Here is a 24,392-nt window from a genome sequence, read left to right on the forward strand (position 1 = left end):
TCTAGTTCCATAGCAAAACACCAATGCATATAAAATAGAAATAGGTTAAAAAAAAAAAAACTTAAAAAAAGGGGAGCTTTGGGTGCATTAAATTAGGGTCTTGCCAGGTGGTGGTGGCGCACACCTTTAATCCCAGCACTCGGAGGCAGAAAGAGGCGGATCTCTGTGAGTTCGAGGCCAGCCTGGTCTACAGCGTGAGTTCCAAGATGGCTAGGATTGTTTCACAGAGAAATCCTGACTCAAAACCCTCACCACCCCCACCCTCACCCTCAGCCGCACCCTCACCCCCACCCTCACCCTCACCCCTGCCAAAAAAAAAAAAAAAAAAAAAAAACAACAACAACAACCCACTGAGGTTCTTGTTTTTAGCCTCCTAACCCAACACCTAGGAATGAAGAACTAACCAGCGGGAAGGGAACTAGAGAAGGTCTCCTTACAGAATTTTTCTTTAGAGTCATTGTTTATTTCACACGTATGAGTGCTTTGCCTGCCTGTGTATCTGTGTGCATGTGCATACCTGGTGTCTGAGGTCAGAAGAGGGCACGAGATCCCCTGGAACTGGAGTGACGGATGGTTGTGAGCCACCATGTGGGTGCTGGAATTGAACCCAGATCCTCTGCAAGAACAGCCAGTGCTCTTAACCACTGAGCCACCTCTCTAGTCCCTGGGAGTTTTTTCACTTGCTACACTGATACACCCTGAGTATAGAAAGTATAGCTAGCAGGGAATTCACTGGAAATGTTTCACAGGCCCTTTGAAGAAGCTGCTTGCAGGAATTCACCTAGGCAACACTTAAAGATGGACCCCCTCTCCCAGCTGTAGGAAAGGACGGGCCTACATGTTTATTGTTTGCAGAGTCGGCTGGGTCTCTGAATACTGGACCTCAAACACTCTGCTTCAAGGGGGAAAGTGGCCTGCCTTCTTTGTAATACAAAGTATATTAAACTAGGTCTGGAGAGATAGATGGCTCAGATTTTAAGAGCACTGGCTGCTCTTCCAGAGGTCCTGAGTTCAATTCCCAGCACCCACATGGTGGCTCACAACCATCTGTAATGAGATCTGGCGCCCTCTTCTGGTGTGCAGGCATACATGCAGACAGAATGCGGTATACATAAATAAATAAATCCTTTAAAAAAAAAGGTATATTAAACCAATTAAAACGGCACAAACCAAGCCTTGCCTCTGAACACTTCACCATGTACGGTATGCACCAGTCGTCTAGGCAAGTGGTTCTCAAAGTGTGGGTCGGGACCCCTTTCTCGAACCTCTAGCTTCAAAACGATTATTTGCCTTATGATTTGTAACGGTAGCAAAATTACAGTTATGACGTAGCAATGAAATAATTTTGTAGTGGTGGTGGGGGGGTCCCCACAACCTGAGGAACTGTATGAAAGGGTTGCAGCGTTAGGAAGTTTGAGAAACGTTGTTGTAATCTGGGGTTTTCTGAGTGGTCAGGTCTGGGAAGGAAGGATGAAAGAGGATTTTGGCTGTATTTTATTTGTTTAAAAGTGCATTTGCTGTAAGCAAGCAGTAAAGGACAAAAGAAGAGTTGAGGCGCATGCCTGATCTCTCAGCACGTGTGGGCTATAGAAGCAGGAGATTCAAGACTTCAAGATCAGTCTACACTGCTGGACTCCAAGCCAGCCTGGGCTGGTGAGAAGCGGGGACTGGGGAGGAAGAGGAGAAAGAGTGGGGGAGAGGGAGGAGGAGGAGGAGGAGGAGGAGGAGGAGGAGGAGGAGGAGATGATGATAGATACCCTGCCCGAAAAGACCATCGCTGTCAACAGAGTGCGTGCTGGGCTAACCTGGGATACAAAGCACCATAGACAATATGAACTGCCTCCCCACTGGTTACCTTGGTTTACTCCCGAGTCTCTAGAACCTCACAGGAAGGTCGGGGTGATGTCTTTGGCAACCAGAGCTTTTTAAAACCAGGGACCACAAATAGTGTTCCCCGCAACCTGCCTGCTTGCATCCATTGAACATGCTTGAGCTGCAAGGGGGCTGGGCTGCAGTCATGTTTGTGGTGGGTCAGGCTGAGTCTAGACTGTGTGGACATGCATCCAATGCAGTGCCTGGTCTAGAGACCACCTCAGTTGCTGACACCTTACCACCTGTCTGGCCCTGGACCGAGGGCCATTTCCCGAAACTTCCCATCTGCTGTTTGCTGATTTTTCACCTATCTGTTTCCCTTCGAGACAGGGTTGCTCTGTGTAGCTTTGGAGCCTGTCCTGGAACTCACTGTGTAGCCCAGGCTGGCCTCGAACTCACAGAGATTCGCCTGGCTCTGCCTCCCGAGTGCTGGGATTACAGGTGTGCGCCACCACCGCCCCCTGGATCAGTCTGCTCTTCTTTAAGACAGTTAGTTACTGTTGCTGTCCCTGCACCAAAGGTGAGAACTGGTTGGTGCTCGGGAGAGGCTTTGCTCTCAGCTCTGCCTAGCCACAACACACATGTGCTATCTCACGATTAGACCCTCTGGGACAGAAAAAAAAAAAAGTAAATATATAAGGAAACGTTAGATCAAACATTTGGAATCAGCAGGGAGGAGCCACAAATACAAATTTGTGCACCAATTTGTATTCCTGGCACTGGCATCGAGCTTGGCAAGGAACTGCTCTTGAGTAAATATTGAATTTGCAAATGGTTGCTGTTTATGGAAGTGGCCGTCGATTTGTACCGAAGGAGCCAAAGTCACTCCCTGGGGACCCAGTGTAAAGTATCTGGGAGTTGACATGAACAGAATGTAAGAACAGGTGGGGAGGTGGTGGTGGATGGGCCAGGGTTGGGGGTCACGGTGAGAGAATTGCCTGTTGTTAAGCACAGGGACAAATTAAAACCTCGATATCCTAGCGAAGGTTCCAAAGTAGAACTAACTCGGCACTCAGTGATGACAGTGGGGCCTGAGGTCAAGTGCCAGAATGGCTCAGGGAAGTCTCGAGGGGTGAGGTTGGCTCCCCTTAGCCTTGACCACCAGCTAACCCTAGGAAGTTCTGGATGGGAAGAGTGTGGATGTGTGTGGCATTCTGTGTGTATCTGGACTTGACCCCTTGGGCTCTTGCAATACCAAAAAATAGCACGAGTTGCCCACTGGACGGGTTCCATAACTGCCATTTAACAAAAAACCAGATGAGCGCTTGCCCCAGGCTATGAGCCTTGGGTTTGATGAGGGCTAAGGGAGTGGGGGGGCGGGGAGGGAGGCAGAGTGAGGAAATGTGGGCGAGATTGGGCATGGCTGATATGTGCTGGGCATGGTGGCACTCAAGAGGCTGAGATACTCTTATTTTGTGAGTTTGATTGTGAGTTTGGGGCCAGCCTAGGCTAAATACAGACTATCTCAAAAAATAAAAATACAAAAGGAAGCAAGAAGAGAGAGAAAGAGCCAGAAGTATTTCCCCAAACCAAATGCTCTTTGGAATCACACACGTGGGAAGTGAGGTGCTCCAGAATCATGGGTCTCCAAGGAGACATTCCTCATTCTTTCACACATCAGGACCCCATAGGGATGCTCAGGATGGTGGTGGCAGTGTGCCTTGGGGAACCGGGCAACCATCCACCTGTAGAACTATGTGCCCAGGTTTCCTTGGAGCTGCATGTCTCCCTGGAATCTCCATGTGTGAGGCAGATTCACTGCTGTGATGGGAAACGCAAAGATCACTTTTGGAAGTAGATGGAAGAGCAGGCTAACACCCCGACTCCCCAAACGGTGGCTGCTTCTGATGGAGGACAGGCATCTCCAGCTCCTCTGCCTCTCCTGCAGGGGCCAAGGAGGACCTCCTGGGTCTTCCTTGCTGGGATATCTGTGCTTCCATTGGGAAGCCATTGATGGCCCTCCCCGTCCTGGGAAGATGCTGATAGTGTCTGCCTCTGGAATGAGACCACCCTTGAGAGACCTGTGTGCCCATGAGGCCTCTGCCTGTCCCGTGGCCATGTTCACTGTCAGCTAAGGGCATGGAGGCTCTTGATATCGTTTTGTGCTATCATTCCGTTGTCAGACACCATGGTGAGGAGGAAGATTCACCCTCCTTCCTAAGACGGTTCCAGAAGGGAGCGGGACCAGAAAGCGCAAGTTTCATTTATATTGTGGAATGTGAAAATGAAATTGTTGGCTCTTTTAGCTTAAAGTCAAAACAAGGCCGGGCGGTGGTGGCCTTTAATTCCAGCACTGAGCAGAGGCAGGCAGATCTCTGTGAGTTCGAGGCCAGCCTGGTTTACAAAGTGAGTTCCAGGAAAGGTGCCAAACTACAGAGAGACACTGTCTTGAAAAACAAATATATATAAAATAAAAACAAAACAAACTTGGAGCCAGTGAGATGGCTCAGTGGGTAAATTGTGGCCCAGCCTGATGACCTGAAATCAATCCTCAGAACCACATGGGGGTGGGGTGGGGTAGCGGGGAGGAAACGGGAACCCTGAGCTCAGGAATGCACATATGGTTAATAAAAACAACTAACAAAAACAAAACAAAAAAACCCAAGAAGCTGAGGGGAGGCAGAGGCAGGTGGATCTCTGAGTTCAAGGCCAGCCTGGTCTACAGGGTGAGTTCCAGGACAGCCAGGGCAACATGGAGAAACCCTGTCTCAAAAACAAAACAAAACCAAGCAACTTGGAATTCTTCCTAAAAGTTCCCTGCTTCCGCAGGTCACAGCTACTGATTAATATAATTAGTCTTCTATTGGCCCCAGGATATATGGTGACTGCTTGCATATAATTCGGCTGGAATAATCTGTCCTCTGTCAGGCCTGAGATCCCAGCGTCCACCCATCCTGCTCACAGCCCTGGCAAACCTAGCCACAGTTCCTGCATCTTCTACCCCAAGGCCACTACCGTGGCTACCTGGCCTCCATTTGCAAATGGCTGAGAAGGCTCATGCTGTCCGTCAGCTAGCATCACAGGACCCCTGACCTGGAGATTGGTGTTGTCTACAGAGACACTATATAGTTGGGAGAATGGCCCTCTTAATAAACGATCTGTACTGAGGAGTGTTGCCTACGGTGCCTGTGGAATGAGGCCCAAGGTAGAGCATTACCAAACGGAAAGGCTCCTGTCCTCAGGCCTCTGGTGTCTGGTAAGGGCTACAGCTCACTGCAGGTCGCTTGTATCCCAGTAAGTAACTCCAGTGAGTGGAGTTTTGAACCTACTGCCCTGTCCTTGTTCTTGGCCCCCAAACTCTTTCTTTTTCTTTATGGTTTTTTGAGACAGGATTTCTCTGTGTAGTTTTGGTGTCTGTCCTGGATCTCACTCTGTAGACCAGGCTGGCCTCGAACTCACAGAGATCCTCCTACCTCTGCCTCCTGATCAAAGGTATGTGCCACCACATCTAGCCTAGTTTTCTCTAATATTTACTCTTTGTGTTTGTGCTGGGATTAAGGGCATGTGCTACCAACACCTAACTCTTCGGGTCCCCTTTAATGGCGCCTCTGACTCTCCCCTGGTTTCGACACAGCCTGTGCTTGTCCCCTGGGCCCCTCCTCCTCAGGACTTCAGCTCCTAGGAGCCAAGGCTTTGCTGTTTTGCCCCATGTCTGGCACCGGGTGGTGACTCTGGCTTGCTATTAGATCTTACAAGATGTTAGGGGAGTGACTCTGAAGCCCTGAGGACAGGCGTAGACACTGTTCTGATTTTTGCTTCAGATTCAGAATGTCACCTCCCGACCTGTGTGTTCTAGAAATATGAAGAGGAAGTGGGAGCCAGGAGGAACCTCCTCCACCATGATGACAGGATTGAGCATGTTATGTAAGGCAGGCCAGGAGGGTTAGAAGAGAGCGGAGTTCTGGCCTGGACTCTGCCCTTTTGTGGTTCTGAAGGCGTTCTTCTGGAAGCAGGGCTGTGTGAGAGTGCCCTCCCCCGTGACTCGCTATCAGTGTTTGGGGTGGGATGGTGGGGGCTGGGGGGGGGGGGGGGTAGCGGGGAGGAAACGGGAACCCTGAGCTCAGGAATCTCTTATTTCACCAGCCAAGAAGGAAGGACAGACTGTCGAACAGTTCTTCTGACAGACCGGAAGAATGACGCAGCATATTCCAGACTTGGCCTTTCAGCAGCAGGGAGTGTCTGGTGGGACCTGTGCTGGGTGTCCACCTAGTCTGACCAGCCCACCTCTCTCTCTCTCTCTTTCTCTCTGGCTTCCTGATGTTTGCAGACTGTTTATGAGAGCCTTTTCAGGGTAAATTCTTGGAGTATCTGTCATGCCGGCAGAGCGGAGAAGCTGAGTGACTCTGGGTCTCTCTGATCTTTGGCTGTAGATGGCTGCCCCATTTAGGGCGGCGACAAGAGACAGCCTGTGGCCAGCTCCTGGCCAGGAACTGCACACCTGTTGTCTCGGTGACTCCTTCCAACAGCCCCCGGAGGTGTTGGGTCAAACTTCTGAGACTCATTTGCCCATTTCCCAGTGTGAGGAGGGGTGGACTCCAGCCCAGGCCTGCCTCACTTTGGGCTTTGCTGTTTCCAGCATTCAGAATCAAATGGGAGGCAGCGAGGAACACAGAAAGGTGGCGCCTGGGCGCTTGTTGTTTGTTTTTTGATTATGGCTTTGTGAGACTGAGTTTCGGTGTGTGCCCTGTGCTGGTCTCGAGGCAATCCTCCTGCCTCTATCTTCTAAGTGCTGGGGTTTTACCCATGAGCCTCCATGCTTAGCTTTTAAAGGAAACCCTTTGGGGACCTTGCAGGCAGACCTGGGCTGTGGCTGGAGGCTATAGCAGGTAATGGGGCCTTGGCATCCTCAAGCTTGGGTTTAAGTCCTGATTTGCACTGCTGTGTGAATGGGAACCCAGGGCCAGCCTTCCCTTTTTGGCCCGGTGGCCTCCTGTGTCCGGTGAAGCAGATGGAATTCATCTAGTGCTGGTGCTGACGACTGTGCCTGCACAGGTTATGGAGTGTAGACAGGGAGCAGGGGGCAGTAGGGAGACCCGCTAGCCTGGCCCCTCCAGTGCCCTCCCTAGCTCCTACCTGTACCACCTTGCCATGGGGGATCCCTGAGTCCGTGCCACCCTACAGCCAACCCCAAGTCCTCTTCTGCATGACCTCGGATCCTCACTTCCCCTTGCTTCATATGAACCAGGAAGAAGAGGGAGAGGTCATACCATGCGAAGCGTGGGGGGCAACCTGGGCATGGCACAAGTAGCCTGGAGCCCAGCTCTGAGTCTCACACCCAAGTCCCTCACTGGGAACGACACAGGTCTAGGAAGAAAGTGACAAATTAAAGATGAACATCAGTGGATATGAAACCACATGAGCATAGCTTGACTGTCTAGTTCATGCTTACACATACCTTGCCAGATTCGAACAGCTCTGCTCCGCAGTGAGAACAACATGTAAATAGTGCCAAAAATTAGGCCTCCTGGGATTCCTAATCACTACCCACTGCAGTCAGCATGGGCACCTGCCCCATGCCAGGCTGGTGCCAGGGCATGCCACCTTACGGAGGGGAACTGCAATGGCCTCCACTCTGGAGGTGAGGAAGGAGGCTGGAATCACAGAAGTCCCTGACCCTGGGGACAAAGCCAGAAACAAATGTCTAAGTCTTCAATTCAAATTCTGCCTTCAGCCGACGTCCTTGATCACCGAACTGGACCACTGTCCCCTCCCCGGGTCAGTGCCTGACCTGGAAGTTATTCACAGTGTGTGCTGCAGAGATGGGTGGATACACTGAGAAGAGTAGTCCATCCCTTGTGCAGTCTAGAATAAAGATGGCTAGCCGGGCGGTGGTGGCGCACGCCTTTAATCCCAGCACTCAGGAGGCAGAGCCAGGCCAATCTTTGTGAGTTCAAGGCCAGCCTGGTCTTCAGAGTGAGATCCAGGACAGGCACCAAAGCTACACAGAGAAACCCTGTCTCGAAAGACCAAAAAAAAAAAAAAAAAGAAAGAAAGAAAGAAAAGAAAAGAATTCAGTATAGACTGCAGCTTCTGAAGTGAAGCCCAGGGAAACCTTCCAGCTTCTTTCTGGGACTCCCTGGGGAGGTCAGCTGTCCCAGACATCTGACTAATCTGGGTCCCCCATTGCCACATGGTGCTGGATCAGTGTAGGAAAAACCGCCGTGGTCATCCTGCCCAGGTGACTCCTGGACTGCAGTCACATGCTGAGCCCAACCCATGGGCACAGTTCTGAAGAAATGGTCTTTAGCCCATTGGGGAGTGTTTGTTACACAGCAGTAGGTGACTGACACACTGGGAACATTCTCACTGTTCTGCAAAGATACCAACTCACTAAGAGGTCGGTGGGCTGTCTAGCTTGGATGTTTCTGGGTTTGCGCTTTTAACCTGGAATCCTCGGCCCTCTGATGCTGATCTTCATCTTCTCCGTGTTTGTTCTGTGTTTTTTTTTTTTCCTGTTTACCTTGAGGTGGTCAGTAGAGTTGAGAGAATTTTTCCGTTCTTGTTGCAGATCTTCATTAACAATGAGTGGCATGATGCTGTCAGCAAGAAGACGTTCCCCACCGTCAACCCTTCCACGGGAGAGGTCATCTGCCACGTCGCAGAAGGGGGCAAGGTGAGACCTGGTGACTTCTGTCGGCGTAGACTGGCTTTGTTTGTTTCTTGGGTAGGGTCTCATTCTGTAGCCCAGGCTAGCCCGGAACGTGTGTCAGTCCTCCCAGCCGTGCCTCAAGTGCAGAGGTTACAGGTTATGTGTTACCACACGGCGCACAGTTGTTGCTTTATGTTTTTGTATGACTGAAATGTGACCACATACGTGTTTCACTTTTCTAACTTAAAAACCACATTTGACATTTGAGATATGAATCCGAGGCAGTCTCCATTACATAAGCGTGGCGACTGGGCTTTCTTTCTCTCCTCCACCCCCAGACAGGGTTTCTCTGTGTAGCTCTGACTGTCCTGGAACTTACTCTGTAGACCAGGCTATCCTCAAACATGCAGAGATCCGCTGCCTGCTTCTGCCTCCCAATGCTGAGATTAAAGGCGTGCACTGCCTGGGTGCTGCTGGGCTAATTTCTGCTGTGTGGGTTGGGAAGTAAATCAGGGAACACTGAACCACTGTCTCCTTTATAGATCTGGAGTAGAAGGACAGGGAGGGAGGTGGAGAGGATGGCGTGGAATTCTGATCTGCTGAGATAAATAGTTCTTGTGTCTTTTTTTTTTTTTTTTTTTTTTTAAGTTATGTAACTAGAGGAAGTATGGAACTTTAAAAAAACAAGACTCTAAGCTGGGCACAGTGGTATGCACCTCTAATCTTAGCATTAGCTAGGCAAAGCAGGAGGTCATAAGTATGAGGTCATCCTTGGCTACATAGCAAGTTGTTAGCCAGCCTGGGCTACATGAGACTCCCTCTTGAAGAAAACAAAATGAGACAAAACACAAAATTAGAGTATTTTTTTTTTTTAAATAAGCTTGGCATTAAAACAAGGTCATGGCTGCTTTGGATCTCTGCTTTCCTTTATGTCCAGGCCTCCTTTGCTGAGAGCTACTATGTTTTTCTGGTTTATGGGGTGTCCTGATGGTAGATGTGTTTATTCTAAATGAAAGAAAGCCCATACCCACCTCCCAGTTCACACACCCCCTGTGTGGGCGGTGCTGTGCTGCCCCCTGAAGCTCTTGGAGAATCCCAGAAGGATTGGTGCCTTTGGCTAGACATGCTTCTGTGGGGCACAGAAACAAGGTCCCTTTCTAAGGATTGACTCATGGGGGTCTCTCGCTTCCAATGGCCGGGAGTCTCCTTCCCACCACACCCCCTGATGAGGCCTATGTTTGCAGCTGAGGTTCAGGACCCCAAAGGACTGTTTGGGGGTGGTTTCCGGCACTGGCCCGTACTGACTGGCCTATGGTGTGCTTGGAGTGGGATGCACGATACTGGGAGGCATCCACTCTGAGGTCTGAGCTCCCAGGGCAACTGTTTCACAGGAGGATGTCGACAAGGCAGTGAAGGCCGCAAGGGCAGCCTTCCAGCTGGGCTCACCCTGGCGCCGCATGGATGCATCCGACAGGGGCCGGCTGTTGTACCGATTGGCTGATCTCATTGAGCGGGACCGGACCTACCTGGCGGTGAGTCCTCAGCCCTCTCTCCCTCACTTCCCATGGCTGAAGAGACTCATAGCATCCCCTGATCATCCAGAGGCCTTGCTGGTCCTAGATCATAATGGCGTCTGATGGATGGATGCTTTTGGGGTCTACCTGTCACTAACCAGAGGAGCCTCAGTGTCTGTCCTGATTTGATGTGTGTGGCCACGATCTGAGACTTTGAGAAGGAGGGAAAGAAGACCGTTCCTATTGCACAGGCCTTCCCAGCGATCCCCAGGGCTGGTCACCACCCCTGGGCCCCTCTGCATGGTGCCTGGACACCCTGTTGGGAGAACTCAAACGCAGCCCCTTTCTCTATGGTGGTGGCCGAGTGAACTGTCCAGGTGCACCATGCCATGCTCTTCTTATAACCCTGGGATGAAGGCCTCAACATGGCTGGGCTCCACTGTCCGAGGCAAGCCAGGCTGTGCCCCTCACTGGCTCAGGCCTCCCTACTTCTTCCCTTTACTTTTTGACAGCCAAACTTCTTGGAGCCCTGGGACCTTTGCACATACTGCCCCCCTCCTGCTGGGGCTCATCCCCATGTGTCCAGTCGGCCCCCTCCCCAGCCGTCAGGGTTAGTCTTAGTTGGAGTTTTTGAGATGGAGCGAGGGAGACTGGTTTTCTTCCTGGCACGTTTACCAGGTGTAACAGACGATCTGTGCCACCGAGCTCTTTGCGGTGAGGGCTCTCTGCTCATTTCTATATTCCCTACAGCTGCATCTGGTAGAGGACAGAACTTAATAAAGTCTGTGAGGGGAATGAACCTGGCTCCTCATGCCCTCCTCTCCTCTCCCTGCCTTGGGAGAGGCTGGGGCAGTGGTCCAAAAATGCCCATGACATTCAGTGGTCCAATGGAGACTCTCACCCTGAGCCTCACTCGTCCCTGTCAGTTCAGACCCAGGTGTCACTGGTCACCTTGTTTCCCTTCATTCCTGCGTCAACGTATCTCTGCCGACCTTGCTCTCTTGTCAGGCTCTGGAGACCCTGGACAATGGCAAGCCTTACGTCATCTCCTACCTGGTGGATTTGGACATGGTCCTGAAATGCCTTCGGTATGGGCTTCTGTTCTTTGTTCTGGCCATGGAGAAAAGGGAGGGAGTGATGTTGGGAGGTAGAAATTTAGAAGTATGCAGAAGGCTCACGGGGACTGAAACCTCTGTTTAGGTTCCTTCTCATGAGAAAATCCCCCAGTGTCAACCGACGGTCAGGTTTATTCCTCTTAGTTTTCTCCTCTGTTGAGGAAGACCAGCTCCCACTTTCCCCACCAGGCTACTCTTGAGGAGGAAGGAGGGAGAAATATTTACATAGAAATATAGAGGGAGAGAGACAGACAGAAACACAGGATAGCCTCGGGAGGGCCTGGGTCAAAACCCACCAGCCCCTTCGGTCTCTTCTAAAGGGCTTTTATAGGAATGCCAAGGGTGGAGCAAAAGACCTCCCCACAGCACAGCCAAGTGCAGCTCCTTCCAAACACCTGGTGACCATGCTGTGGGCAAGCCATCCCCTAATTCAGCCCTGCTGTGTAAAGCAAGCTCAGATCTCACTAGGAAAGCTCTGTGGACCCCAACGCTCTGTCTTGAGCTGTGCTTGATCATTTCTGTGTCCTTGGAACTGGCCATTTTTCTGAGGGATCTGATGTGTCGCTCTTTGGTTGTCCTGGTTTCTGGCAGCCTTGTTCTGTCCCCCTCTTTATTTTCTGTTTCTAGTCGCTTGGACCGGCTGGAGGCTTGCCAAGCGTTCTCTTGTTTTCCTGTTTCTCTCTTGCTTTGAGTTTAGTCTGATCATAAATATCTTACTGACCGAGGAGTTGGGGCTAATTTGCTCTTGGGATTTGCCCCTTGTAGACAGTAGCAAGAGCCATGTCCCTTATTTTCTCTGATCTTGCTGCACGTGGCTTCTTCAGGGCCAGCCTTCATGGTGCCATCCCTTAGACCGAATGCCAGTGTCCTGGGGAAGGGCCTGCAACCTGCTTGCTTGAGTCTGACCAGCCACGGGTCACGTGGACAGACTGTGGTGCCGACAGTGACTGGCAGGGGGAAGCAGTGCCCGAATGGTGGGAGTTGTCCTCCACAGCAGGGGGACATGGAGCAGTTCCAGAGGCAGGTTAATCATGACTGCCAGGGAATCGCTACTGGCATCTGGTGCAGAGTGAGAGGCCAGGGACACTCCTGACCATCCTGAGACCCACAGAACAGGCCCTCACGACAAAGGATTTTCCAATCAGAAGTGTCAGAGGTGCTGAGGCTGAGAAACCTGAGTCCCACCCTGGTCAGCTTTGGCAGGCCTTGCGTACTTCAGGAATCCTTCTACAAACCGCCTCGCCTCATCCTGAATCTTTCCTCTTCCCTCCTTCCCCAAAGGCCTGACCATAATATGACATGAACACACACTGGCTGTTCCCCAGCCAGGATGCTTTCCTGTCATCTATGTCCCCATGATCGTGATAATGACCTTCATGAGTAGAGGCCAGTCGGGGAAGTGCTGGCCTTTGATGGGTCTGCCCTCCTCCACTAGGTCACACCCATGATCTTCCAGTGCTGGGCTGGCACAGCAGACACATGGAAATAAACCTAGGTGTTTGTCAGTAGCGTCCCAAGTAATTCTGAGGCTCCGAAGTTTATTATGGAGAGTGGGGTCCCCACGTCCTGGTGGTCATCCACTTCTCTCTGGGAATAAGCCAAATGCAGGATGGTTATCAGTGCCATCTAGGGCCTCTCTCCTGCCAGGCAGTGCAGGCTAGACACCAACTAACGCTTGGATTTTTCTTCTTTTAGCTATTACGCTGGCTGGGCTGATAAGTACCATGGGAAAACCATTCCTATCGATGGCGACTTCTTCAGCTACACCCGCCACGAGCCTGTGGGCGTGTGTGGGCAGATCATTCCGGTGTGTGCCAGACCCTCCGGAAGTCAAAGTTAGGGGGCGGAACAGGGGGCCAGTCACGCTCATTGCAAAGTGGGGTTCTGCGGGTGGCGTCGGAAAGGTGACTGGGTGTTGGCTGAGAACACGGGCTTTGGCAAGTTTCCCAGGATGGGTTTATGTCTGAGCCGGCAAAATCATTTCTCCCTTCTAAGCTCGGGTCTCCATCTGAACAGTAGCAGGCTATTGATTATGGGGAAATAATGATTAGGGACTCACATGATACCTAGTACCCAGGGTACCAGTGAGTGAGTACCACTGTCCTACCAGCCACCTGCCTCAACCATCCTCCAAACCCATGGTTTAATAGCAGGGGCCCTTGCTGGGCGGTGGTGGTGGTGGTGGTGGTGGTGGTGGTGGTGGTGGTGGTGCACACCTTTAATCCCAGCACTCGGGAGGCAGAGCCAGGCGGATCTCTGTGAGTTCGAGGCCAACCTGGGCTACCAAGTGAGTTCCAGGAAAGGTGCAAAGCTACACAGAGAAACCCTGTCTCGAAAAACCAAAAAAAAAAAAAAGAAAAAAAAAATAGTAGGGGCCCTCAGGAGTGGCCCTTCCTGCCACCTGCTCGATCTCTCTGAGGAGGACCTGTGGCTGTTTTGTACAGTGGAACTTCCCGCTCCTGATGCAAGCATGGAAACTGGGCCCAGCCTTGGCAACTGGAAACGTGGTTGTGATGAAGGTCGCTGAGCAGACACCGCTCACCGCGCTCTACGTGGCCAACTTGATCAAGGAGGTGTGTGGCTTGCTTCTGCCGTGACCTCTAAATGTCGTAGCATGGCTTGCTCCTGAACCAGAGGGGAACTCAGTCCTCAGTACCTTACCCTGAGGAGAACTTAGTCCTCAGTACTGTCACCAGAGGAGAACTCAGTCCTCAGTACCTTAACCAGAGGGGAACTCAGTCCTCAGTACCTTACTCTGAGGAGAACTTAGTCCTCAGTACTGTCACCAGAGGAGAGCTCAGTCCTCAGTACCTTAACCAGAGGGGTTCCTGCTACTGTCTGTCACCCTGGGGCCTGTGGCACAACCTCTCTGAAGGGTTGTTCTAGAACCATCGGCTCCACAGGGAACTCTACAGCCAGGCTCCTCGTCCCAACCACTTTTAGAAGTTCCTATGGGTGGCTCATACCCTACAGAGTGGCTTTCATTTGCAGGTGTCCCGCCCCGGGTCACCATTGGGGAATGGGGTGTTTTCTTGGTCAAGGCCCTGAGAGCAGAAGGCTGACTTCCGGTCTCCTGGCTTCCGCTTCCCCTACAGGCAGGCTTCCCCCCTGGTGTGGTCAATATTGTTCCTGGATTCGGCCCCACGGCGGGGGCTGCCATTGCTTCCCATGAGGATGTGGATAAAGTGGCATTCACAGGCTCCACTGAGGTAAGATGTGTCAGATTTGCAGCATGGTGGCTCAGGCTTCCCTCTTCAGTGGTTGCTCCCTTCAGAGGTATCCGGTTCTGTCCCAGAACATGCCTCCCGGTCACCCAAACGATAGCCCGCATAAGTGTTCCAGAGGGCAGAACAGGACTGTGTCCTCTGTGGTCTGCTAGCCTCCCTGGATACTGTTTGGAGGAGTCAGCATGCCTATGGAATAAGGAGGCCGGGACTAGCTGGCTTCAGAAAACCCAGGTGCCGGTCCCTGGGTTATATCCCTGGTGGATCCACGGGGTGTCCAGAGGTCCTGTTCATTCCCTTTCAGACCAGGATGTTGCTTTTAACCTCAGCACTCAAGAGGTGGGTACAAAAGAATCAGGAGCTGAAGGAAACCTCAACTACATAGTGAGTTTGAGGCTAGCCTCAGCTATGTGAGACCCTGCCTCAAAAAAAAAAAAATATCAGGGGCTGGAGAGATGGCTCAGAGGTTGAGCACCGACTGCTCTTCTAGAAGTCCTGAGTTCAATTCCCAGCACCCACATGGTGGCTCACAACCATCTGTAATGAGATCTGGTGCCCTCTTCTGGCCTGCAGGCATACATGCTGTATACATGATAAATAAATAAATCTTTAAAAGAACCCTTGCTGCTTAAAAAAAAAAAAAAAAAAAAAAAAAAAAAAAAAATCAAAACAGGCCGGGCATAATGGTATGTGCCTTTAGTCCCAGCACTCGGGAGGCAGAGGCAGGCAGATCTCTGTGAGTTCAAGGCCAGCCTGGTCTACAGAGTGAGGACCCAGGACTGTCACAATAAGATCCTGTCTCGATAAAAGAAAAAAAAAATGAAAACAGCAACATCCACCAAAACCAGGACAGTATCTGTACAGCAGAGACAGGCAGGGCATGGGGTTTGGAGTTGTGCCTCAGAGCAGCACAGATTTGCTGTGCAGCCTTGGTGTATTAGAGCTCTGTTCTTTTTTTTTTTTTTTTTTTTTAATCTCATTCATTCATTCATTTGTTCATTCATTCATTTGAGGCAGGCTCTCTACATAGCCCTGGTTATGCAGACCAGACTGGCCTTGAGCTCATAGAGATCCATCTGCCTCTGACTCCCGAGTGCGGAGACTAAAGGTCTACACCGCCACCACGCCCAGCTTGGGTTAGTTGTCTTTTAGTTGTGACCAAGAACTGACCAGAAGCAAGTTAAGGGAAGGACGGGTAATTGCTCCACCGGCTTCTGTCTCGGGGGGCGGGGCGGGACGGGGCGGCAGCTTGAGGATGCTTGCTCAGGTCTGGCAGACTAGGGAAACAAGACAGGAAGTACTGCCCAGTTCTGACCTCCCCAGAATGAGCCACACTTCCTCCATCTTCCTCCATCTGCACCCCTCCCCATTCCTAAAGGTCCCACAACCTCCCAGAGCACTGCCACCAGCTGGGAGACTAAATGTTCAAACATGAGAGCCAGTGGGGGACATTTCACATCCAAACCGTGACACGGGGTGAGCCTGTCTCCTTGAGTCTCCAGCCCCCGTGGGTAAAGTGGTGAGAACCCACGCCGCCTCACAGGCTTCCAGCCAGGGCACGCGAGACTGCTTAGGAAGAATGAACAGTGAGCGAATGAATGAGGGCCTGGGCTGTTATTGGGCTACTCCATGCTGGAGAGACAGGAACCAACTGAGACCCAAGAGAGTCCTTACATACACTGTCCTTGGGAGCAGGAACATATTTCTTTCCAAAGGTGAGTAGCAGGTCCACTCCGGAAATCTCAGACTTCCAAGAGAGGATGCTAGTTAGTATAACAGGTGATTTTCTTTTTCTTTCTTTCTTTTTTTTTTTTTTTTTTTTTTTTTTTTTTGGTTTTTTGAGACAGGGTTTCTCTGTGTAGCTTTGCACCTTTCCTGGAACTCACTTGGTAGCCCAGGTTGGCCTCGAACTCACAGAGATCCGCCTGGCTCTGCCTCCCGAGTGCTGGGATTAAAGGCGTGCGCCACCACTGCCTGGCTAACAGGTGATTTTCAAACAGCTGCACCTACCAGGCCCTTCCACACAGAACCTTCCCTCAGGCAGAGGCACTGTTGGGGAGGGGCCATTGGCCTCCTTGCAGAGACGAGTATAGGGCCAGCTTTGGGCCAGGCTCTGGGTGTGTGGAGGTGAGAAGCGCCCTGTCCTGGCCCTCACAGGGTCCACAGCTCGCTGGGGACAACACTCAGCTAGGAAGGAGGCCACATCATAGTTTGACTGGGTCCTGACTCCCCGTTGACCCCTCGAGTGACTGGTCATGCGGCTTGGCCACTCCGAGCCTCCTCCCCCTCATCTCTAAGCCATACCAGCCTCTGAGGGCATCGAGAGGACAGACTCCAAGCCCCAGCCCCTGGCACAGGCCCGTGTGTGAGCCACACGCAGTGTGGGTTACTATCATCATGGAAGGCGAGCTCTTCCGGTCTCTTGGGATTTGGTGACTTCCCTGTGTGGAGGAGCAGTTAGTTTTCTTCCCCTGCTAAAGGCAGTCCATGTGTCTGTGTCCCCACAGGTTGGTCACCTCATCCAGGTTGCCGCGGGGAGCAGCAATCTCAAGAGAGTGACCCTGGAGCTGGGGGGAAAGAGCCCCAACATCATCATGTCAGATGCTGACAGTAGGTGGCGGGGCTGCAGGGAAGGGCCCAGACTCCAGCATGACAGATTTGGGGGGTCCATGTGGTCTGACATTGACCTCTCCCTACCCTAGCACTACCCATTCCCACAGGCCACTAGGCCACCGTACCTCAGCACATCCTCTCCAACCCTCCCTGGGAACACTTCCTTTCTTCTTTATCTTTCTCAGTTGCCAGTCTCTACAAAGGGAAGAAGGCTCCATTTTATTCTGACCATCCCTGACGGTGTGCGTGGTTTGTGTGGGTGAACAGAGCCGGGGTTAGCGGCCTCTTCTCATGTCACCTCTCTGTCCGCTGTCCCCTCCCCACAGTGGACTGGGCAGTGGAGCAGGCCCACTTTGCCCTGTTCTTCAACCAAGGCCAGTGCTGCTGCGCCGGCTCCCGGACCTTCGTGCAGGAGGATGTGTATAATGAATTCGTGGAGCGCAGCGTGGCTCGGGCCAAGTCTCGGGTGGTCGGGAACCCCTTTGACAGCCGGACTGAGCAGGGGCCGCAGGTAAGCCCGCCAACGACAGCTGGGCCTGCAGTCCAAGGCCGGCATGGCGAAGCCGAAAGGGCATGGCTCAGAGTTGGTGGGGCTGGGTTTGTGTTTCCTCTGCTGGGTACCAGCTATGTGTCCTCTTGGGGTAAGCATTGAGACTCCGGCTGCTTTCTGAGTCCCACATTCTGGAGGGTTCATAGACCTTGGCAAGAGAATGGCCACCAAGCCTGTACATGACACCCCGCTACTGAGCCATTCCCTAAGCCCCTGTGGGTTGTGTTTTCATTTTGCTAATCTCAAGAGTTTAAAGAGAAAAACATTGGGTGTGACATGCCTTTCTCTGGTGGTAAAGGATTTGGGATCCCTCTTGGGTATTATATTTCTGACCCCAGGTGTTTTCTCTCCGGATCTTGGTTCTTTAAGACCTTGGTCCCTTTCCTGGCTACCTGTGGCTTCATGTTCTCAGCCAGGGAAAGGCTGGCTCTAGCGTCTCCGTCACTCTGGGCTTCTCCCCTAGGTGGACGAGACTCAGTTTAAGAAGATCCTCGGCTATATCAAGTCAGGACAACAAGAGGGGGCAAAGCTGCTGTGTGGCGGAGGCCCCGCCGCCGACCGTGGCTACTTCATCCAGCCTACCGTGTTCGGAGACGTGAAAGATGGCATGACCATTGCCAAGGAGGAGGTTAGCACCTCAGCCGTGTCCTAGCAGGGAGGAGAAGTGGGTGATTTGGTCTAGTGTCTTGACTGTGTCCCAAACTCTGGTTTTGAGTCCCCCCCTTGCCTAGAATAAGTTATTTACAGTGTGATTCCGACATGTCACTCTCCCCATAAGCTTGCTGGGGTTTCCCACCATTGGGAGACCATCAGATCCCACAGCCTAGTCCACAGGCCTTTGTATTCTGGCCCCTGGGAGTCATGAATCTAGGAATGGGCTCATCTGGCCCTTTTCATAGTTTTGACCCACGAAAGACATTGGATGAGGTCCGTGGGTGACTCTGCACCCAACTTGATAGCTCTGCCATGCCCCCTACATTTGTACCAGCTGGGTTAAACCCCCGAGCTGCTCGCCGGACAGCACAGTGCCACCTTTTTACATGTTAGTGAGAATGTTCTGGAAGGTGGAGAGAGTGCCTATGCTTGTTCTCCAGCAGCCTGTGACACCTTTCTGTAGTCTCCGTCACAACTGAGGCTCATGGGTGTCCTCTTCATCCTTCTGTTCCCTGCTCGGAATCAGCCATTTCTTTGTTGTTGTTGTTTTTCGAGACAGGGTTTCTCTGTGTAGCTTTGCGCCTTTCCTGGAACTCGCTCTGTAGCCCAGGCTGGCCTCGAACTCACAGAGATCCGCCTGCCTCTGCCTCCTGAGTGCTGGGATTCAAGGCACGCGACACCACCGCCCCGCGGAATCAGCCATTTCTTTGTGGAGACCTTGTTCCTCTCAGTGGGGAATAGGACTCCATTTTCCTCCTCCCCATTCACTGCAAACTCTCACTTCCCTTTGTCTCTCTGTGGCTCTCAGGCCCCTCTGTTCCAGCTCCACATATGTTCTGGTTACATGATAGTCAGTGGGTCACAATGGCTAGTTCCAGCCAGTTCTCTGAGGTGGTAGTGACAGCCGCTGCAGCATGCCATGCACGTAGGTCTTGGTTTCTGAATTGCATCCTCTATCAAAGGAGCTGGAGTTACTCGAAGAAGTGGCCTGTTCTGCAAACTGCTGGGAAGGGCAAGGGAAACCAGAGGCCATTTTACGGGCGCTTGCTCAGCAGCCAAGCTGTGCCTTGTGCCTGGGTTAAACTTGATGGGAGCTGGTCTTAAATTCTCTATGCTAAGTTCACGTGCTGACATATCCCGTGCACTGTGAGGCTGTTCAGAAATAAAAATAACTGTGTACAAAGTATAGGCTGCCCAGGAGGCGGCCGGTCCTTAACCATTTCTCTCCCTCTGTGTTTCCTGAGCTTGGAGGCCACTGTAGTTCTGGACTGGCTAGGTCAGGTCGCAGGCTCAACACTATCCATGGTCTGCCACCCGCTGCTACCTGTCAGCCCTGGAGGTGGGGAGCAGTCCCTTCTAGCCTTCTCTGTCTGCCTCCCCCTCCAGATCTTTGGACCAGTGATGCAGATCCTCAAATTCAAGACCATCGAGGAGGTTGTGGGCAGAGCCAATGATTCCAAGTATGGGCTGGCAGCGGCTGTCTTCACGAAGGACCTGGATAAGGCCAATTACCTGTCCCAAGCCCTCCAGGCTGGCACCGTGTGGTAAGAGCCTCCCAGTAGCAGCTAGTCCTCAATCCAGTAAAATATCCCCCAGCGAAGGGTCTTCTGGAACCTTGGGGCACGAGACTAGGAGCCATCCAGCCATATCCTCTCCCAGAGAGGGGTACCCCCCAATCTCCAGAGCAGGCACTCCTTAAGCCAGAGACTAGCCACTTCCCCAGCTGTGGGAGCCCAGGCATACATGGTTGCTCAGCTCCTTCACCATTATTAGGATTAGAAAAAGAACAAATGTGGACTGGGCTGGGTAGAGATCAGCACCTTCAACTTACCTCATGGGAAGAGACATACATGGTCAGTTACTGTGGAACACACTCTGGCAGTCCCCAAAAAAGTTCATCATAGGGGTTGGGGATTTAGCTCAGTGGTAGAGCGCTTGCCTAGCAAGCTCAAGGCCCTGGGTTTGGTCCTCAGCTCTGGGGGAGAAAAAAGTTCATCATAAGGTAACTGTGTCCAGAGAAGCCCACACTCCTGTGATGGGCACCGTTAGCCCTTAGAGCATAGTGCTATCATACAAGCCAATAGAAAAGAAAACAATTCTCACAGGCACGTGCGCACACACGACATGGCAGCCGACAGGTAGCAACGACTCAAATATCTGTGAGTCGGTGGATGGACAGACAGAAGGCGGCTTGTCCATAGAGGAAAGTGGGAATGGAGTCCTGGCACATGCTGGAGTGTGGGTAACCTTGGCAACATGATGCTCAGTCAAAGACGCCAGGCGCTACAGGCCATAGACTGACTCTACAGTCCCACGAGGGTTCTCCATTCGTGGATGCTGGGTTTGGGGGGGGGGGGGGGGGGGGCGGAAGAGGCCAGTAATGGAATGCAGTGTTTCTTTTTAGGAGTGAGACAGTCATAAATGTTGTTTTTTTCATTTTGGCTCTTTTGAGGAGCCCGCCACCCAGCTCCCAAATAAATCCACACACAGAGGCTTATTCTTACTTATGAATGCCCGGCTTTAGCTTGGCTTGTTTCTAGCCAAGCTTTTCTTATCTTAAATTTATCCCATCTACCTTTTGCTTCTGGGCTTTTCCCGTTCTCTTTCTTCTGCGAACCTTACTCTTACTCCGTGGCTGGCTGTGTAGCTGGGTGGCTAGATTCTGGAGGCCTCCTCCTTCTCTGGCTACTTCTTTCTCACCCCCAGATTTCTCCTTGTATATATTCTTTCTGCCTGTCAGCCTTGCCTAGCTCTCTCTCCTGCCTTGCTATTGGCCGTTCAGTTCTTTATTAGACCATCAGGTGTTTACACAGGCACAGTAACACAGCTTCACAGAGTTAAACAAATGCAACATAAACAAACGTAACACACCTTAAAATAATATTCTACAACACATAAGGTTTCACCAGGACTCTGAATATGACACAAACCACAAGCTGGGCCCTTCTTTAAAAAACATTTTTTAAGCATGTGTATGTGCATGTGTGCACATGCCTGTGTATACATATGTACAAATTGTGTGTATGTACAGGGATGTACATGCCACAGTGTGTGGGGGAGGTCCTTATGTCATGTGGGTCCCAGGAACTGAACTTGGCTGCCAGGCTTGGTAGCTGATCCTTCACCCATGCGGCAATCCATGTCACCACCCTTAGCCTCATGCTTTTAAATGCTAAATTTTCATTAAATTAAATGTTAATAATTTTTCACTTAAAAGACACCAGGAAAGCCTAGCCCCTGTTAGCCAAGATGATCCATTGAAATTGGAAGCTGGGAGATTTAGCTCAGTGGTAGAGCGCTTGCCTAGCAAGCTCAAGGCCCTCAGCTCAAAAAAAAAAAAAAAGAAAGAAAGAAAGAAATTGTAAGCTGGCACGTAGTGTGTTGTGTTGGTGCCCTTCTGTGATCACATCTGCACAGACAAGGATGACAGCAGCGTGTCACATGACCTGGGCTAGTCTCCTCCATGTTCCATAGCTCCATTTTCCGTATAAGATTGTGGAACCTGGGGGGCACACAGTCCCTCACAGCCACCTCTGTGTTCTCATCTCCAATAACAGGGTCAACTGCTATGATGTGTTTGGTGCCCAGTCCCCATTTGGCGGCTATAAGATGTCGGGGAGCGGCAGGGAGCTGGGGGAGTATGGCCTGCAGGCCTACACGGAAGTGAAGACGGTATGTGTGTGTGTGTGTGGGGGGGGTACCTGCGGCCTGGCCTCACCTGGTCAGGGGCCTCAGTACTTGTTAACGTTTCCCACTGAAGCCAGAGAAGTCACAGGAGAGGTTGGACACAGTCTCTAGAGTCTTACCCTGGCCAGGCCCGTGCAATAATTCGCCAAGGAATTAGTTAGCCCAAGAGAAGGCAGGACCCCAGCGGGTAGAGGCAGTGAGGTGGCTTCCAGTAAGAAGCGTGAGCTGGCACGGCTGCCCAGCCACCCTCGTCCAGATCTACTCTCAGGAATGTAGCCCAGAGGGTGGCAGTGCTGTGGATACAGGTTCTTTGAGAAGAAAAGTCAGGCGTGACCCCAGTGCCCAACATTTCTCTCCAACCATGGAATGCAGATCCTTTTGGGGTTTTTTGTTGTTTTTTTTTGTTTGTTTGTTTTTTTGTTTTTGAGACAGGGTTTCTCTGTGTAGCCTTGTGCCTTTCCTTTAAAGGTGTGCGACACCACCACCCGGCGCAGATCCTTTTTAAAATGGCTTGTTGAACGAACTTACATGGGAAATGCTCATCTTTTAACACAAGGGAGGTGGATGCAAAATAACATAGAGGAGGAAGAGCCAAATGTTAGAACACTTTGTAACACCTGCCTACAAGCTGAGACACAGCTGTGGGCTATTCGGGCCGGTCCCTGCTGCCCCTCGTGTGGATGTGGCCTTGGCCTCCTCCTCAGCGTTACCCTGTGGGGAGCTCCATGTGTGTGGTGGAGGGTATGACGGGGTGGGGGGGGGGGGTGTACAGTGCTGGATGGACACTGCAGCTCCCTCGCCTCAAGTCACCAGGTTCTACTAAACTATGATTGTACCCAAACCCCAGGGCCTCCAGATGCTGCCAGATGTCCTCTAGGGCCTTGGGTGAGAATCTAGGAAGGAGACAGGGTGAGAGCTCCCTCAGAGGAGGACAGCCAGCCACCAAGGAGATGGGAGAGAGAAGACAGGGGCTGTTGTCGCCAAGGGGACCTGTTGATACTTGCCAAGTGTGAGGAATAAGTGCTTCTCCCAACCCTTCCCAGGTCACGGTCAAAGTGCCGCAGAAGAACTCGTAAGCAAGCAGGGTGCCGGCTTCCTCACCCAGCAACCGCAAGTCCAACCAGAGCCTGAGAAAAACAACCATGCACACTCGTCTCTGAAGAGAAACCCCTTCACCAAAACGTCGGGCCGAGAAAGTCAGAACTTGATAAACAGGGTGGGCTGGTGGGGCGGTGTATGTGGAAAACACCCTATAAACTGGGTTAGGGATGGGGCTCAGGTAGAACACTCGCCCAGTACGTGTAAGGCCCTGGGTTCCATCCCCCATGCTGCAAATGAGTAATAAAAACCCGCTGATCAAGGCCGCAGGGTTGTTTCTCTAAGAAAATAATAGATTCTGGGTCTTGTCTCCATTGTGCTCTGGAACTCTTAGCTACTGTTGGAATTTCAGTGGCTTTGTGGGACATTAGCAGCTTGCTTTGTGTCCTGGACAAAAAGTCAGTAAAAGTAGGACCGCTCTCAATTCCAGGATGCTGCTTCCTCCCGTCAGTAACCCAGCACCAGACCAGAGTGTCCCCACTCTTTGCTTGTGCATCACTGTGCGTGGATCCTTGATTCTCACAGGTCTTGATTCTAGGCCATGGAGGAGGAACGTAAGCCAGAGAGAGAGAGAGAGACCTGGCTATCCACGGCTGCTGCTACGTCTTGGAAGTTCACACTGGCCTGTCTTTCGGGAGTCTGAGTGGGTGGCCGACACCTGTTTGCTCCTTCCCAGGGTGGCCAAGGTCAGCCTTCAGCCAAGACACCTCGAGGCTCAGCGTTGCTCTCAGTGACTGCTTGACCCCAGGGTAGAGTTGCAAAAATACAACGTCCAGAAGTCACTTTAATTTCCCCGGCCGCTCTGCAGTTTCCTTGGGGCTCAGAGTGGAGCAGGGCCGTGTGCACACGTGTAAGGGACCAGGAAGACATGGAGGTCAGTGGCAGCGACCGGATGGAAATGGCCACAGATGGCCAAAGGCGACAGTTTTTCAGGGAGTGAGAAGAGGAGGCGAACATGGGCTGGGGGCCACAATGCAGACTCTGTAGCTTCTAGAAGCTCTAAGTCTGTTTCAGCGTGGGAAGGCTACAGTTACAGCAGATGCCAGGGGGCGTGACAGATGTGTTGACATCCGCTGAAGGACAGGGGACCACTCCCAGTGGAAGACCAAGACATTTTCTCTCCAGCCCTCTTACCCGAAGGTTCCATTCTCAGAGGTCTCAGATTCCTGTGACCTCTGTCCTGTGTATAAATGGGGGTGCTCTGACCATAGACCACCCTCTCCCCGTCCTAAGGTGTGAGGTGTAAACCTTCGGGGGACACCATGTGTGCCCAGCTGATTGAATATTGCCTAAACAGAAATGCTCATGATGGTTAGCACAGAAAGTTAGTAAGCAATTAGCAATGGCAATTGTGAAAAATTACACAGCTCTTAGCATCGTTGTGCTTGTGTCTTGGGGTTGAGGAAGTTGTACGTAAGTCCTGCAAGAAACCAAGATGCTTTCTAGTGACTACCAGGTGGGTATATAGACCAGTGG

The 24,392-nt window shown here is 51.7% G+C and overlaps 1 protein-coding gene across 1 annotated transcript in view; it reads left to right on the forward strand.

The window, feature by feature from the left end:
- Positions 1–23,179, forward strand: part of Aldh2 (aldehyde dehydrogenase 2 family member) — a 27,270-nt gene extending 4,091 nt beyond the window's left edge. Inside the window, exons 2-13 of the mRNA XM_036172470.1 lie at positions 8,381–8,485; positions 9,853–9,993; positions 10,984–11,063; positions 12,786–12,897; positions 13,535–13,663; positions 14,186–14,299; positions 16,822–16,924; positions 17,254–17,438; positions 17,941–18,105; positions 19,518–19,675; positions 21,689–21,803; positions 22,862–23,179. Of these exons, the coding sequence (XP_036028363.1) occupies positions 8,381–8,485; positions 9,853–9,993; positions 10,984–11,063; positions 12,786–12,897; positions 13,535–13,663; positions 14,186–14,299; positions 16,822–16,924; positions 17,254–17,438; positions 17,941–18,105; positions 19,518–19,675; positions 21,689–21,803; positions 22,862–22,894 (1,440 nt within the window). The 3' untranslated portion in view covers positions 22,895–23,179. The remainder of the gene's footprint in view (positions 1–8,380; positions 8,486–9,852; positions 9,994–10,983; positions 11,064–12,785; positions 12,898–13,534; positions 13,664–14,185; positions 14,300–16,821; positions 16,925–17,253; positions 17,439–17,940; positions 18,106–19,517; positions 19,676–21,688; positions 21,804–22,861) is intronic.
- Positions 23,180–24,392: the final 1,213 nt, after the last annotated feature.

Source organism: Onychomys torridus, chromosome 22, assembly GCF_903995425.1.
Source record: "Onychomys torridus chromosome 22, mOncTor1.1, whole genome shotgun sequence".
Classification (NCBI taxonomy): domain Eukaryota; kingdom Metazoa; phylum Chordata; class Mammalia; order Rodentia; family Cricetidae; genus Onychomys; species Onychomys torridus.